This window comes from Mytilus californianus, unplaced genomic scaffold, assembly GCF_021869535.1.
Source record: "Mytilus californianus isolate M0D057914Y unplaced genomic scaffold, xbMytCali1.0.p SCAF_6, whole genome shotgun sequence".
NCBI classification, from domain to species: Eukaryota; Metazoa; Mollusca; class Bivalvia; order Mytilida; family Mytilidae; genus Mytilus; species Mytilus californianus.
The window spans coordinates 10,520,976-10,535,671 of NW_026262712.1; the positions used below are offsets into that span (position 1 = coordinate 10,520,976).

Genomic DNA, 14,696 nt, shown 5'->3' on the forward strand with positions numbered 1-14,696 from the left:
TTTTCTCGCTGCGTTGAAGACCAATTGGTGACCTTTGGCTGTTATCTGCTCTTTGGTCAGATTGTTGTCTCATTGACATATTCCCCATTTCCATTCTCAATTTTATTGTAGCTGTTTATATGATAGCTTACCCATGATTACATTACTGATTGGCATAGTAGTTTTTATATGCTAGCTTACCTATGATTATGTTACTGATTGGCATAGCAGCTTTTTAAATGCTAGCTCATCTATGATCACATTACTGATTGGCATAGTAGCTTTTTAAATGCTAGCTTATCTATGATCACATTACTGATTGGCAAAGTAGCTTTTTATATTTTAGCTTACCCATGATTATGTTACTGATTGGCATAGTAGTTTTTATATGCTAGCTTATCTATGATTACATTACTGATTGGCATAGTAGCTTTTTATATTTTAGCTTACCCATGATTACATTACTGATTGGCATAGTAGCTTTTTATATGCTAGCTTAACCATGATTACGTTACCAATAGGCATAGTGGCTTTTTATATGCTAGCTTTCCCATGATGATGCTTATGATTGGCATAGTAGGTTTTATATGCTAGCTTACCCATGATTAGGTTACCAATTGGCATAGTGGCTTTTTATATGCTAGCTTACCTATGATTATGTAACTGATTGGCAAGTAGTTTTTATATGCTAGCTTACCCATGATTAGGTTACAGATTGGAATAGTGGCTTTTTATATGCTAGCTTACCGGTACCTATGATTAAGTTACTGATAGGCATAGTGGCTTTTTATATGCTAGCTTACCTATGACTACATTACTGATTGGCATAGTAGCTTTTGCCCTGCAGGGTTTATCACAATCTGTAATAAAGCTGTCTGGACTTGTCATTATGGTGTCACAAGTTCCATTTTTAATCAATTGTGAAGTCAAATCACAATTTGAGCCAAAACATGGTGGTTTCCATGGCAATATGCATGACAACTGTAAAAAAAAAAAAAAAGGGAAAAATTTGTTTTTATTCAAAATAAAAGTTACTCATTAGGCCACACCAATTTGATTTGTAGTTCTTCGGACAAAAGCTCCAAAAAATATGGGGCGAGTGAGCGAAATTTTTTGGTTGTATTTTTTTCTTGAAAATGAGTTTTTATGAGGCGGGTGATCTACAAGTGAAGCGAGCAGTATAATTTTTTTTTTAAATTGTGAGATTTAGAATTTATGTACATGGTAAAACTGGGTTACTTCATAGAAAAAGGAGAAGAAACATGCTCTAATACATATAATTTGATGAATTGGCGCATGAACCATACCCAACTTTCATGTCTCGCTGTGGTTTAGTTAATTTTGATTATTTTCGTCAAATAAGCTTTGTCTGCGTGAATTTGCAATAAAAATCATGCAAGTGTATATATTAAGGAATCATAGCAGATGCAGTTTAACAAGAGGAATTATTTTAGTTAGGTAAATGACATATGTTGAATAAATTTAAATATGTGTATGTATCTAAAAAAATGCCCCTGGAAAATATTAAATATTTTTTGATATATATCAATATATGGTAATGATTGTTTATTGGCTGCTTGATGTCCACTTGGAACTATTTATTCATACTTACTAATGATCAACATAATGAGTGAGGTGAATATTTCAACAACATCATGAGTAAGATAGTTATATTGTTATGCATGTAGATCTGAATGTATTAAAATATTCCCTTAAAATATGTATACCTGTTACCACATTCACATGCATTATTCTGACAGCAAAATACTCTTTCCTTTTGCTCCTAAAAGCTGCAATGCATTTTAAACTCTTTAGCTTGACTAGAAGTGGTTGAACCAATTACACATCCATAATTATTATGAGCATGCCAATCACAATACCACCTCTTTGGTCTTGAACATTGGAACTGTTAAATTTTCCCTTACAAAAGAGTTCTGCTTGCATGCCAATAGACTAACAAGGGCATATGGCCATGGGGTTTCATCAAAATAAGATAAATCTGTGATTTTTCTAAAATTCATGGGAATTTAATATTAATTTCATCCAAGATAGATAGGTCTATAAAATAACAAACATTGTAGATAAATTTGTACATAACAGCAGCCGGTGTTTCAAAATTCCATGTCGCAAATCTGAACAATATAGAGTCAATATAAACAGTCATTCTTTGTAAGAACAAAGTTTTATTGGAATAGACTACCAAACAATCTTGTGTGTGCCAAGACAATTGAGAGCTTTAAACATTCGGTTGCTCTCACATCGTTGGACTAATTTTCCAGCCCCTCTCTTCTGTTGCCATTGATGCTATATCCTGGCACTGCAACATATTTATTCAGATTCAGGTCTATGTCTGTTGAAACAATGATTGGGGATGACGATGGTTCTAAGGAACATTGATATAATCGTGGTCTTCTAAAGACAGATGTTTTTAATATTTGTCTCCTAGAACAGGTCTTCATAGATAAAACGAGATGCATTTTGGATAACTGTGTGTTCAGTAACTACCTCTCCACGGCAATGAGCTCACACAACTACATGTTGGCATCCTGATTTTTTACCTTTTATTTGCAATTCGATTTATCACACGTGCGTTTGAATCGATTGGAGCAATATATGCACAAGAAAAACGTCTATGTGAAAAAAAAAAATTCAAAGAGAAACTAAATTTGGAACGGCATGCAGCCCAAAAATTTGCGGAAGCGGTAATTATTTTTTTTTATTGAAAAGTCAATTTCTCCAAAACAGGAGCGGGAAAATCCAAAGAACTATTAATCAAATTGGTGTGGCCTTATCAAACACACAATATTTCATTGATAGTGAATTTCAAAACTATATTCAAAATCATTATAAAAACATGCTTTGTTTGAATTGTTTTACATTTGTCATTTTGGGGCTCTTTATAGTTGACTATGTAGTATGGGTTTTGTTAATTGTTGAAGGCCTTACAAACTATAGTTGTGAACTTCTATGCCATTTGGCCTCTAGTGGTGAGTTGTCTCATTGGCCATCATACCACATCTTCTTATATCTATCTAACACAGCATCTCTTGATGGGGGTATTTCTCTTCCTAACCCCTTTTATTTCTTGACAAAAAGATATTAAAGAGGTCTTAGATGCATAATTTTTTTTTATTTGTTGTTAGTGGCTTTGAACTAGCTGTCAGTAACTGCGAGTACTCCCAGATCTGTACTTAGTGTCTTTTTATTGTTGGGATATACAAGTACCTGGCCACGTCTACTCTGTGTAGTATTTCTATTTGTATAGCTGACTATGCAGTATGGGCTTTGCTCATTGTTGAAGGCTGTACAGTGACCTATAGTTGTTAATTTTTGTGTCATTTGGTCTCTTGTGGAGAGTTGTCTCATTGGCAATTAAACCACATCTTCTTTTTTATATTGAGTATACATGTACTTTGTATGGTGTTTCAAATGAATTATTTTGCAAAATTTGTGAAAAAATTACCAAAGTTAAGTGTAGTGAAAAATATCTTTGTAATATTGTAAATTCAAAATGGTCGCTTCCTCATGCATGAATTTAAGTTTTAAATTAAACCTACCAACCTTTTTTTTTTGTGACCCGAGAGAAAAACCAGAAATACATTTCTTTGGTCTGTGGTAAAGAAACAGGGGATGTTTTTTTTTTTCAAAAATAAATGTAATTGCCATGATGCCTATACAAAAAATATCGAATAATATTCTGTTTGTGGATACATTTTAATCCATATCTAGGGAGCAAATAAACAAGAGGCTCTCAAGAGCCTGAATCGCTCACCTGTTATTTTTTTTGCTTAAATCTTTCATCAATGATTATTTTTGCTTTTCAATATATATTAATAAGTGGCTTAAAAATGCCATTAAAATGTGCATTGTATCTGTCATATTTTCTTCAAAAGCAAATAAATGCATTTTACCCATATGTTCCATTTTAGCCATAGTGTCTATGTTTCTTGACGTACAAGGAAATAAAATACAAAATTTATACTAGATTCATTTGAGATTTTTAAAGTTAAAAAACATAAACAACTTGTGTAAAATTGGCCTTAAAAGGCAATAACTCCTTAAGGGGTCAATTGACAATTTTGGTCATATAAAAACTTTTTTGTAGATCTTACTTTGCTGAACATTTTTGCTGTTTACAGTTTATCTTTAATAATATTCAAGATAATAAACAATAAAATGCTCCGCAGGGCGCAGCTTGATACGACCGCAGAGGTGGAACCCTGAACAGTTGGGGCAAGTATGGACACAACATTCAAGCTTGATACAGCTTTGCATTTGGATTGTGATTAAATATTTGACACAGCATAGGTTTCTGACACAGAATGAATGTGGTCTAAGAACTTAAAAATTTTAAATTGGACATTCACCTATTATGGTCCAATATCCAAAATCTAAATACATGGTTAGATTCAGCATATCAAAGAACCCCAAGAATTCAATTTTTGATGAAATCAAACAAAGTTTAATTTTGGACCCTTTTGACCTCAATGTGGACAAAGTTGATAACGGGGCCCAAAAATCAAAAATCTAAATACATGGTTAGATTCAGCATATCAAAGAACCCCATATATTCAATTTTTGTTGAAATCAAACAAAGTTTAATTTTGGACCCCGATTTGGACTAACTTGAAAACTGGGCCCATAATCAAAAATCTAAATACATATTTAGATTCAGCATATCAAAGAACCCTAAGAATTCAATTTTTGTTAAAATCAAACTAAGTTTAATTTAGGACCCTTTGGACCTTAATGTAGACCAATTTGAAAACGGAACCAAAAATTAAGAATCTAAATACAAGATTAGATTCGGCATATCAAAGAACCCAAATAATTCAATTTTTGAAGAAATCAAACAAAGTTTAATTTTGGACCCTTTGGACCTCAATGTGGACCAATTTAAAAACGGGGCCCAAAATCCAAAAACTTAATACACGTTTAGATTCAGCATATTAAAGAACCCCAAGAATTCAAGAATAAAACCCCATTGAAATTGATCAAGAAATAAGCAATTTATACGAAGTATCTTCTTTTGCACAATACTGCATGTGCAATTAAATATTTCTTGCTATTGCGCAATACTGTACAATTGACAATTTCTTGCTATTGCGCAATATTGTGCTATTGGATATTTCTTGCTATTGCGCAATACTGTGCAATTGAAGATTTCTTGCTATTGCGCAATACTGTGCAATTGAAGATTTCTTGCTATTGTGCAATACTGTGCAATTGAAAATTTCTTGCTATTGTACAATAATTTACACATCCTGTTTGGTGTGTATCTCCTACCATATCATTATTATTTGCTTTTAAATTTGCTTTTAAATATAAATCAGAAATAACCAACTTAAAATGGAAAATTTTAAAAGAAAAAAAAAAAGGAAAAAAAAAAAATCCCCCCCCAAATTTTTTGAACCCCCTTATGATTCATCACCCCCAAACTCAATCCCAGCCTTCCCTTTGTGGTATGGTACTTTGCAGTACAATTTCGGAGAGATCCATACACTTGAACACAAGTTATTGTCTGGAAACTAGAAAAATGTGTTTTTTTCCCCTTTTTGGCCCCAAATTCCTAACATCTAGGGCAATTACCCCCAAACTCAAACCCAGCTTTCCCTTTGTGATATGGAACCTTGTAGTACAATTTCAGAAAGATCCATACACTTACACACAAGTAATTGTCCTGAAACTAGAAAAATGATTGTTTTTTTACCCTTTTTGGCCCCTAATTCCTAAAATATTGAGGCAATTACCCCCATCATCAATCCCAGCCTTCCCTTTGTGGTATGGTACCTTGCAGTACAATTTCAGAGAGATCCATACACTTGAACACAAGTTATTGTCTGGAAACTAGAAAAATGCTTATTTTTGGCCCCTTTTTGGCCCCCAATTCCTAATGGTTTCGGCAATTACCCCCAAACACAATTCCAGCTTTCCCTTTGTGATATGGAACCTTGTAGTACAATTTCAGAAAGATCCATACACTTACACACAAGTTATTGTCATGAAACTAGAAAAATGCTTGTTTTTTGTCCCTTTTTTGGCCCCTAATTCTTAAATTTTGAGGCAATTACCCCCAAAATCAATCCCAGCATTCCTTTTGTAATATGGAACCTTGTGGTACAATGTCAGAGAGATCCATACACTAACACACAAGTTATGTCTGGAAGTTACAAAAATGCTTATTTTTGGCCCCTTTTTGGCCCCTAATTCCTTTACTGTTGGTACCATAACCCCCAAAATCAATCCCAACCTTCCTTTTGTGGTATTGAACCTTGTGGTAAAATTTCATAGAGATCCATTCACTTAAACTAAAGTTAGAGTGCGAAAACCAATGTGTCTTCGGACGACGCCGGACGACGACGACGACGACGCCAACGACATACCAATATACGACCACAAAAATTTTTTTGCGGTCGTATAAAAACTGCAAAATTTCCTTAAAACTACCAATTTAGTGGTAGCAACCCAACAATGGGTTGTTCGATTCGTCTGAAAATTTCAGGGCTAATAGATCTTGACATTTTGAACAATTTTACTCCCATGTCAGATTTGATCTAAAAGCTTTAGTTTTTGAGATATAAGCCAAAAACTGCATTTGACCCCCATGTTCTATTTTTAGCCATGGCGGCCATGTTTGCTGATGGATCAAAACTTCGGATACAATTTATAAACTAGATACCCTGAGAATCATTTAATTAAAGTTTGAAGGTATTTGGGCCAGTAGTTTCAGAGGAGAAGATTTTTGAAATAGTTTACGACGACAGATGACGACGGACGCCAAGTGATGGCATAAGCTCACATGGGGCCCTTCGGGTCCTGGTGAGCTAACAATGAATATGATATTGGTTCACAGTAATTTAAGCTCCAGTGACAATATTTATAAGGCTTGCACTGCCAATACTTCCTAAAAGATAAAACATGTAAAGAAGAATCGTGTTAATATCATAGAGAAACAAACCTTTCTATTATAAAAGTGAACCCTATCGGCAAAGGCATTGGTAAAGTTAAAGGCTATTTGTGCATGTTTCTCATCCATGTGACAGTTGCCGACAATATTTAACAAGTCCACCGCTATTATTTCGGCATACATTTTCTTCGCACGTTTAATAGAGTTATTAACCCATGTGTCAAAATCAGATTTTGTCATCTCAGCACTGTACGGCATTTTTACTGAAATTATATAAAGAGATTTAAATATCGCAAATTCAAAAATTATTGTGAGATTATATATATTGCAAATACTACAACTGGGTGAAAATTACAATATTTGAATATCAAGAATTAACATTCTGAATTCTGACACATATATATATTTGTATGCAGTTTTTCCTGTTATCGCATTACCGTGATTACTATTCTCACATTTTGGTCGATCATGTTGAAATCAAAATTAAAAATGCATGCAATAATTACACAATGTTGACTGCTGTACCCTAATTTTTGACATTTATACATATTATGTCTGTTTGTTTTGCTCACACTTTGTTGTCAATATAATGGAATTCTATGCAACTGTCATACAAGTGAGAGGTTAAGCTAGCTGTAAAACCAGGTTTTATCCACCATTTTCTATACATAAGAAAATGCCTGTACAAAGTCAGGAACATGTTTTCCATTTGTTTAATGTGTTTGTTTTTGCCATTTGATAAAGGACTTTCTGTTTTGAATTTTCCTCGGTGTTTGGTATTTTTGTTATTTTACTTAATCTGAATTTACCATGATTACAGTATTGGTATTAGAAGTCTGATTATTCTCATTATCTATACATGTTTTCTTCTTTTTTATAGTTTGCTGCACAATTCCAATCCATAGTGTAAATAAATCATAATTTAAATATTTTTTTAACAAGCAGAATATCATATTATATTGTTTTTAAGTGTGTAGTCAGTACTTTTGAGCTGACATCAATTATGTTCATCTGACAGTGTTCTCCCCAGGCCGTTTTAGTGCTGTGGTCTTCAGCGCCATCGTATTTCAACGTGTTGGTATTGGGCAGACCGCTGATGATCACCAATTCTATTTTACTTTAAACAATTAAGCTTCAAACTGTGAAACAGAGTATGCATGTGTGATACATGTGTGATACATGTGTTATACATGTGTTATATTTATTGATCTTTTATATCCACAGTCCCTGATATATTTTTATTCCGATGAAATAAGAGCATTTTGTTCTGATACTCATAGTTAAACTCAATAATGCCAAAAAATGTTAGAAAGTTTCTCACAAAGTATTTTTTCAGATGAGTCTAGGAACTAGCTAGTCAAAAACTTTAAAGAAAATCATTATCAGCATAAACCTAATAATTAACGGTAAAACATGAACTCATTACAAGGCTTCTGGTCATAATAAAATTGGGAGAAAATTTGTATGATGATTTCTAGACTCAGCTCAAAGGATCTTAATGGGAGCGTAGGACCAACCTTCAAAATGGTGAGTTAAGAACTCAGGGACTTAAATTCGAGTTGAAACGTATACTCATGTTACTAGAACAGTTTGAATACTCAGATAATTATTTATTATGCATCATATATGTCTCTGGAATATACAAACATGACAAATGTACATCTTACCTAGAATTCCATAGTTAGCTTTCTTGCTATGTGTATAACACATAAGATCTGCCTCATCCTCACTATCTGTACCATTGACTACATGAATAACGTTGTGTATTCCTTCCCAGGTCCATTTCTTAAAGTCAGATTTCTTTTCTGTTATGACAGTAACCTAAATAAAACAAAATAATCATTTGAATTTAAAAACTAAAATGAAACCATTAGAATCAGGAAACAGCAGGTGTGTTAAGGCAGGTGTGTCACTAAAAATACATTACTCTGTATTCATTATTATTCGTGGGATACCAATATTCGTGGATTTGGTGTTTACAGATGAACCATGAATTTAAATGTTCAACCAGTTACACATTTTATTTAAGCTCGTATGCAGACTTTCACAAAACCATGAAATCAAATATCCACAAAAAGACAAGTTTTCCTCAATCCATGAAAATCAGTACAAACATAAAATAAAAATTGGTAGCAACAAAAATGAATGAATTCACAGTGAGACTTTTTTACTTATAAAAGTTTAAAAAAAAATCTTAAATGTCAAAATGTCAAACTTCAAAGTTAAAGGGATATAACTCTATGCTAAATATGTATAAGTACCTCCTACTGTACCGGTAAATAAAAAAACACTTGAATAAGTATGTATTATACACATGATACATGTTCTAGCTTATTGAATTTTGTGTTTCTGTCGCACTGTCATAAACTCTCCATCTCCTTTTATTCATGATCATAATATAACGAGTGCCATTAAGAATTGACCACAAAATATATACCATTTTGTACATGTACAATGTATCAAATACTGTTCATTGCTGTTCGCTTTTAAAACTAAAAAGATGTGGTGTATAAGTCAAGTTTTTTTTTTTTCTGCAGCTAAAACAGTTTGTGCATGTTGTCCATATTCCCTTAATAAATAGCATGTGTATTATTGTATATTAAATGTCATGCCAATCACATTCCATCACAATCAGGGGCTCATTTGGGGATGAAAAATAAGTTTTATGTTTAGACTTTCACAGCTATTATCAAAACTTTTTATAGTTGCAGTATAAAATCAATACAAGCCCAATTCAGAAATATGTTATTTCTGGTGTATGTGGTATTCAACACAAAACAGTTGAGTTTGCCCTTCCAAAGTTTCCCTTTGTCATTGTTTGTTGATATTTTCAGACATTTGGCAGCTTCATATTGTATATTTTTATTCATGTTATTGTGTTGTCATCATTCCTGTAGTACCTTTTAAACAAAAAACATTTAAATTAGATAATAATTACTCAATCTTATAAATGTGCATTTAGTGACTTTATTTAATCATGGTTCAAATGTAGTAGAAAGTCTCTGATGCATTGTAGTTTAACTTAATCATGTTAATATCAATTTTTGTCATCAAACATGTCAAATATTTAAAAATTATTATTATTATTTGAATATTTAACATGTTAAATATCATCGTTACTTTAAACTTTCGTATAGTCATCAACACGATTAAACATGCGAAATCAGGGGAAATCTAATTTACATGTGTCCATAGTACATGGATGCCCCACTCGCACTACCATTTTTTATGTTCAGTGGACCGTGAAAGTGGGGTAAAAACTCTTTGACCTTAACATAAAAAAGATCATATCATAGGCAACATGTGTACTAAGTTTCAAGTTGATTGGACCTCAACTTCATCAAAAGCTACCTTGACCATAAACTTTAACCTGAAGCGGGAATTATCATTTTCTATGTTCAGTGGACCGTGAATTATTGAGGTCAAAACTCTAATTTGGCATTAAAAGTAAAAAGGTCATATGATCATAGGGAAGAAGTTTATTGGACTTCAACTTCATCAAAAACAAATGAACGGACGGATGGACAAACAAAAGAAAGGAACAAACATGACAAATGCACAGACCGAAAATATAATGCCCACTAAAAAAAAAAACCTGTTAATACATGTACTTATTAAATTCATTAAACCGATATAAATATGAGGCCAACAGCTGGGAAAAAAATTAAAAATAGGGCAACCGAACCCTGGTGAACTGATCTAGGGCAGATATGTTTATAAAAATTATTGAGGCCTTACTGTCCAGCAAAAGAACAGGTACTGTAGCCAATTAATATGCACCCCACAGGCGTATTCTTTTTTTAAATTGTTTATCCTAGTACAGTGTAAAAGAGAGGCAAAAGATACATGTAAGAGGGACATTGAAATTAATAAGTTGAAAATAAACTGACAATGCTGTTGATGGCTTAAAAAAAAACACAAAAAAATATAGGATATTTTAATAAATATACATGTAGACCTATAAATCATGTAAATATAGTGACAAAAAAAAATGCAAGTCTTTAACATGTTAAACTTGAAATTTTAACAGATTTTGAAAAAAGATCTCCTTTGAAGGGGGAATTCCTTGTACTACATGTACAGATTCAGAAAGGCAAACTGATCTGGTGCAAACATGTTACATGTACATGTATGTGGGCAATGTGACCTATGGCAAACATGTCATGTGGGCCAATTGCCCTAAGGCAAGGTTGGGCGGTATTTACCACCCCCGGTATTTACCAGTGGTATTTACTGGTATTTACCGCCCTGGACAATACTCCCCAAGTGGTCAATACTGGCAAATACTGGTCAATTGAAATTTTCATGCTTCTTTTGACTGACTTATCTTTCAATTCTAGTAAAAAAATGGTTGATGAGGGAAAACTTTATTCCTTTGGCATGATTCAATTTATAAAAATGAATGATATTGGTATGTTTTTAATTATTAAAACTTTAAAAATGACTAATTTAGTTCTTAGGGGTAATGATATTGCATACTTTTGGTATACATATAAAATTGAGCAGCTATATCAGTTATTCTAACATGTATAAATCAAGATATTTTTTTCTTGAAAAGGTTTGAATTTTACAGGTAAATAGAATTACAAGTGACTAGCAATATAGATTATCAGAACATTACCTATTATATGGCTAACAGGTGTCAAAAGTTTAATTACTATAACAACTGTCCCCTAATAAATGTTGACATAACAGGAAAAAAGTCATAAAAGTGATTTCTAAAGATTGCATGTTTTAAACAATGAATTAATTCCTGACTATTCAACAGCATGATAAAAATGTTCTAAATGCAGGAAATGTTTTTTTTAATAAATATATAACATATATATATATAAAACAATTTTTTTTAAATTTTTTAATTGCATCTTTCAAAATAATTGTTAAGAAAATCAGATGTTATATAGTCTCTCTTAAGTGACTGACTTCATGGTGTTAATGACTATATCTGTTGTATGATTAAATTAATATTTGATAAATCTTCATTAAACCATGTTCATGAACTAATTAATTGTGACTTTTTGTCTTATCACAATGTAGTAAATAAGTGACTTTCTGCCTTGTGACTATATCTATCCATTTACCAAGTAATTGACCTGAGGTAGGGACTAGTTTTATAGTAAAGTCCTATCAAAATTTCAATTGACCAGTATTTGCCAGTATTGACCAGTATTTCCCGGTATTTACCGGTATTTACCGCCGGCATGGTCAATACTAGTATTGACCGCTTTTTTGCCAACCTTGCCCTAAGGCAAGCATTTTATAAGGATAATTTGACTTGGGACATCTTATGGGATCATGATATGACTTGGAACATCTTATAGGGACCACTTGACTAAGGACTTTTTATGTGGGCAATGGAATGGACCCAATACATGTATATAAATGAACATGAACAGCCAAACTTTCCTTTTTGGCTGACGTTAGTGTCAAATGAGCCTCTATTTTTTTATCATCATTGTCAAATCTCATTGTGTACAAAATGTACAGTAAATGACAGTAGCTACCATTATATTTTAGCATCAAATGCAGTTAATTTATTCATCATGTTTATAGTTATTTGAACAAATATTTTACTGTCATTTGTCATGTAGGGTATGCCATTCCGGTATCGGGTCTTTTCATTCCCATAACCATGATAACATGTTTGCACCCCACACACATTCCTGCTCAAATTTTTATTCAAATACAGGTTAAATCATTAACACTTATCTGCTTATATGTATCTATCATCACAATGTTTATGTTTTCATAAATTCGTGAATTTTTTATTAAATTGAAAAATTATTGTTTTGTGATCAGTTGAGTAAATATTAATCCAGAGACATATTATAATTGTCTCTGATTAAACATAATAAATATACATGTATGATATTTACAAGGCTATTTTAGATATACGTTTGAAAATCATGATAGTTGTGCGTGATGGTGGCTCTTTTTTTCCATATGCGTTATTGTCGCGGCAGTGTCAGGGACCAATTTGATAAATGTTTAATAGCTGTTGGTACATTTTATCTTCTCCTTGTCTTTTACAAGTATTAGATAAATGAACTTGGCCTTATAAAACATTTGTTATAAAGCCAATATTGTTTTTTTTCATTTCGTCCAAAATAATTCACAAAACACAGATTGAAACCTGTTTACATTTTTGTAATTACACTTTATTTCAAAACAAGAAAAAAAGCTTATCTTTATTTCTTTTCAACATGTTCAATGAACTTACTAAACAAAGATTTAAAAAATTTTCAACACAGAACCTTTAATAGGGGTCATGGGGGTGTGAATATGTGGGGTACAAATGTGAAAGGGGCCCACATGAATGGGAACCTACATGATTTTGGACGAACTGACCAGGAATCTCCCATTCCTACTACCTTCATAAATTGTGGTTGATTCTAATTTTAGTTCATTTATATATTTCAGAGTTTAGAATGACGTCCATTATCACTGAACTATACACATTTTTGTTTAGGCATGCGTCTGGGTGCAGGATTTTCTCGCTGTGTTGAAGACCCACAGGTGGCCTTCAGCTATTTTCTGCTCCGAGGTGAATCCGGGTCCGTTCGCGCCCATTCACGTTTGCCCCCTTTCACGTTCGCACCCCGGGTCCGTTCGCACCCTACACGTTCGCACCCTTTTTATTGATTTTGTCTTAAATAATTTTTCAATCGTATTTTGGTTAGTGTATTGCTATAAATATTTTTTTTGTTCATTGTTTTAAAATGAAGTGACTTTATAAAAACGATTTTTGTGTTGAATAATTTTTTAATCGTGTTTTGGTTATTGTATTGCTATAAGTTTGTTTTCATTGTTTCAAAACATGCAAAATAAAGTGAAGTTTTTTGTGTTGAATATCTTTTTAATCGTGTTTTAGTTAGTGTATTGCTATATTTTTTTTTCATTGTTTCAAAATAAAGTGACTTTCTAAAAAGGTTTTTTGTGTTGAATATTATTTAAATGTTAAGATACCAAACCGCTTTAAACTCAACAACAATAACAATTTGAATCTTAATTGTTTTTACTCATACCAAGTTAAATACATGCTAATATAACTACATGCAGAATTTACATGATGGGTCATCAAGTTTAGCTGTGTAAACACCATATATAATTAACAGTTATCATAAATAATTAATCATCAAATTAAAACAATATTTCATTTAAAAAATTCTAAAATTGCCGAATTTTTCTTTATTTTGAGATAAACATCTTAAAAAACATCTTATAATTCATCGGGTTTTTGAATAAAAAAAAAGGGGTGCGAACGGACCCAGGGGGCGAACGTGTGGGGTGCGAACGTGTAGGGTGCGAACGTGTATTGGGCGCGAACGGACCCGATACCCTCAGAGGTCGGGTTGTCTCTTTGACACATTCCCCATTTCCATTCTCAATTTTATTCAATCATTTTTCAAACATTAATTACTTAATTTCTTACCTCTCGATGGTTAGTAAAATTATTTATCCGACACAAAGATTGAGATTCACAGGGACAGTTCACAGATTGTGTAACAACCAACTTGACGGATATGAGAACCACAAATTTCAAGGTGATGAGTTTTATTTGTTTTGGAAAAATTAGCATTGTTGATTATTTTGATTGCAATATATCTTATATTTAGTTAAAATAGCACAATTCTCCGTCAGCTTGTTATCATCGTAAATGGAAACACTCTGTAAATTATTTATGAGTTTTCAACACCTGAACAAAACATTCAACAATTCAACTTCCGTATCACCTGAAGGTGTTACTAAAAAATTACCGGTGACGGGAAGTCGGAATCTCTTCTTCGTCATTTGATTTTCTATCGCCAAA

General features: G+C 32.5%; 1 protein-coding gene across 3 annotated transcripts in view; it reads right to left on the reverse strand.

The window, feature by feature from the left end:
* Positions 1-14,607, reverse strand: part of LOC127705292 (di-N-acetylchitobiase-like) — a 393,977-nt gene extending 379,370 nt beyond the window's left edge. For all 3 annotated transcript variants that reach the window (XR_007983813.1, XR_007983812.1, XM_052209611.1), the window contains exons 1-4: positions 14,319-14,607; positions 8,554-8,707; positions 6,938-7,149; positions 783-960 (exon numbers count right to left, since the gene is read on the reverse strand). Coding sequence is in view for 1 of the 3 variants with exons in the window: in XM_052209611.1 (XP_052065571.1) it covers positions 783-960; positions 6,938-7,149; positions 8,554-8,707; positions 14,319-14,465 (691 nt within the window). In the remaining 2 variants the exon portion in view is untranslated. The remainder of the gene's footprint in view (positions 1-782; positions 961-6,937; positions 7,150-8,553; positions 8,708-14,318) is intronic.
* Positions 14,608-14,696: the final 89 nt, after the last annotated feature.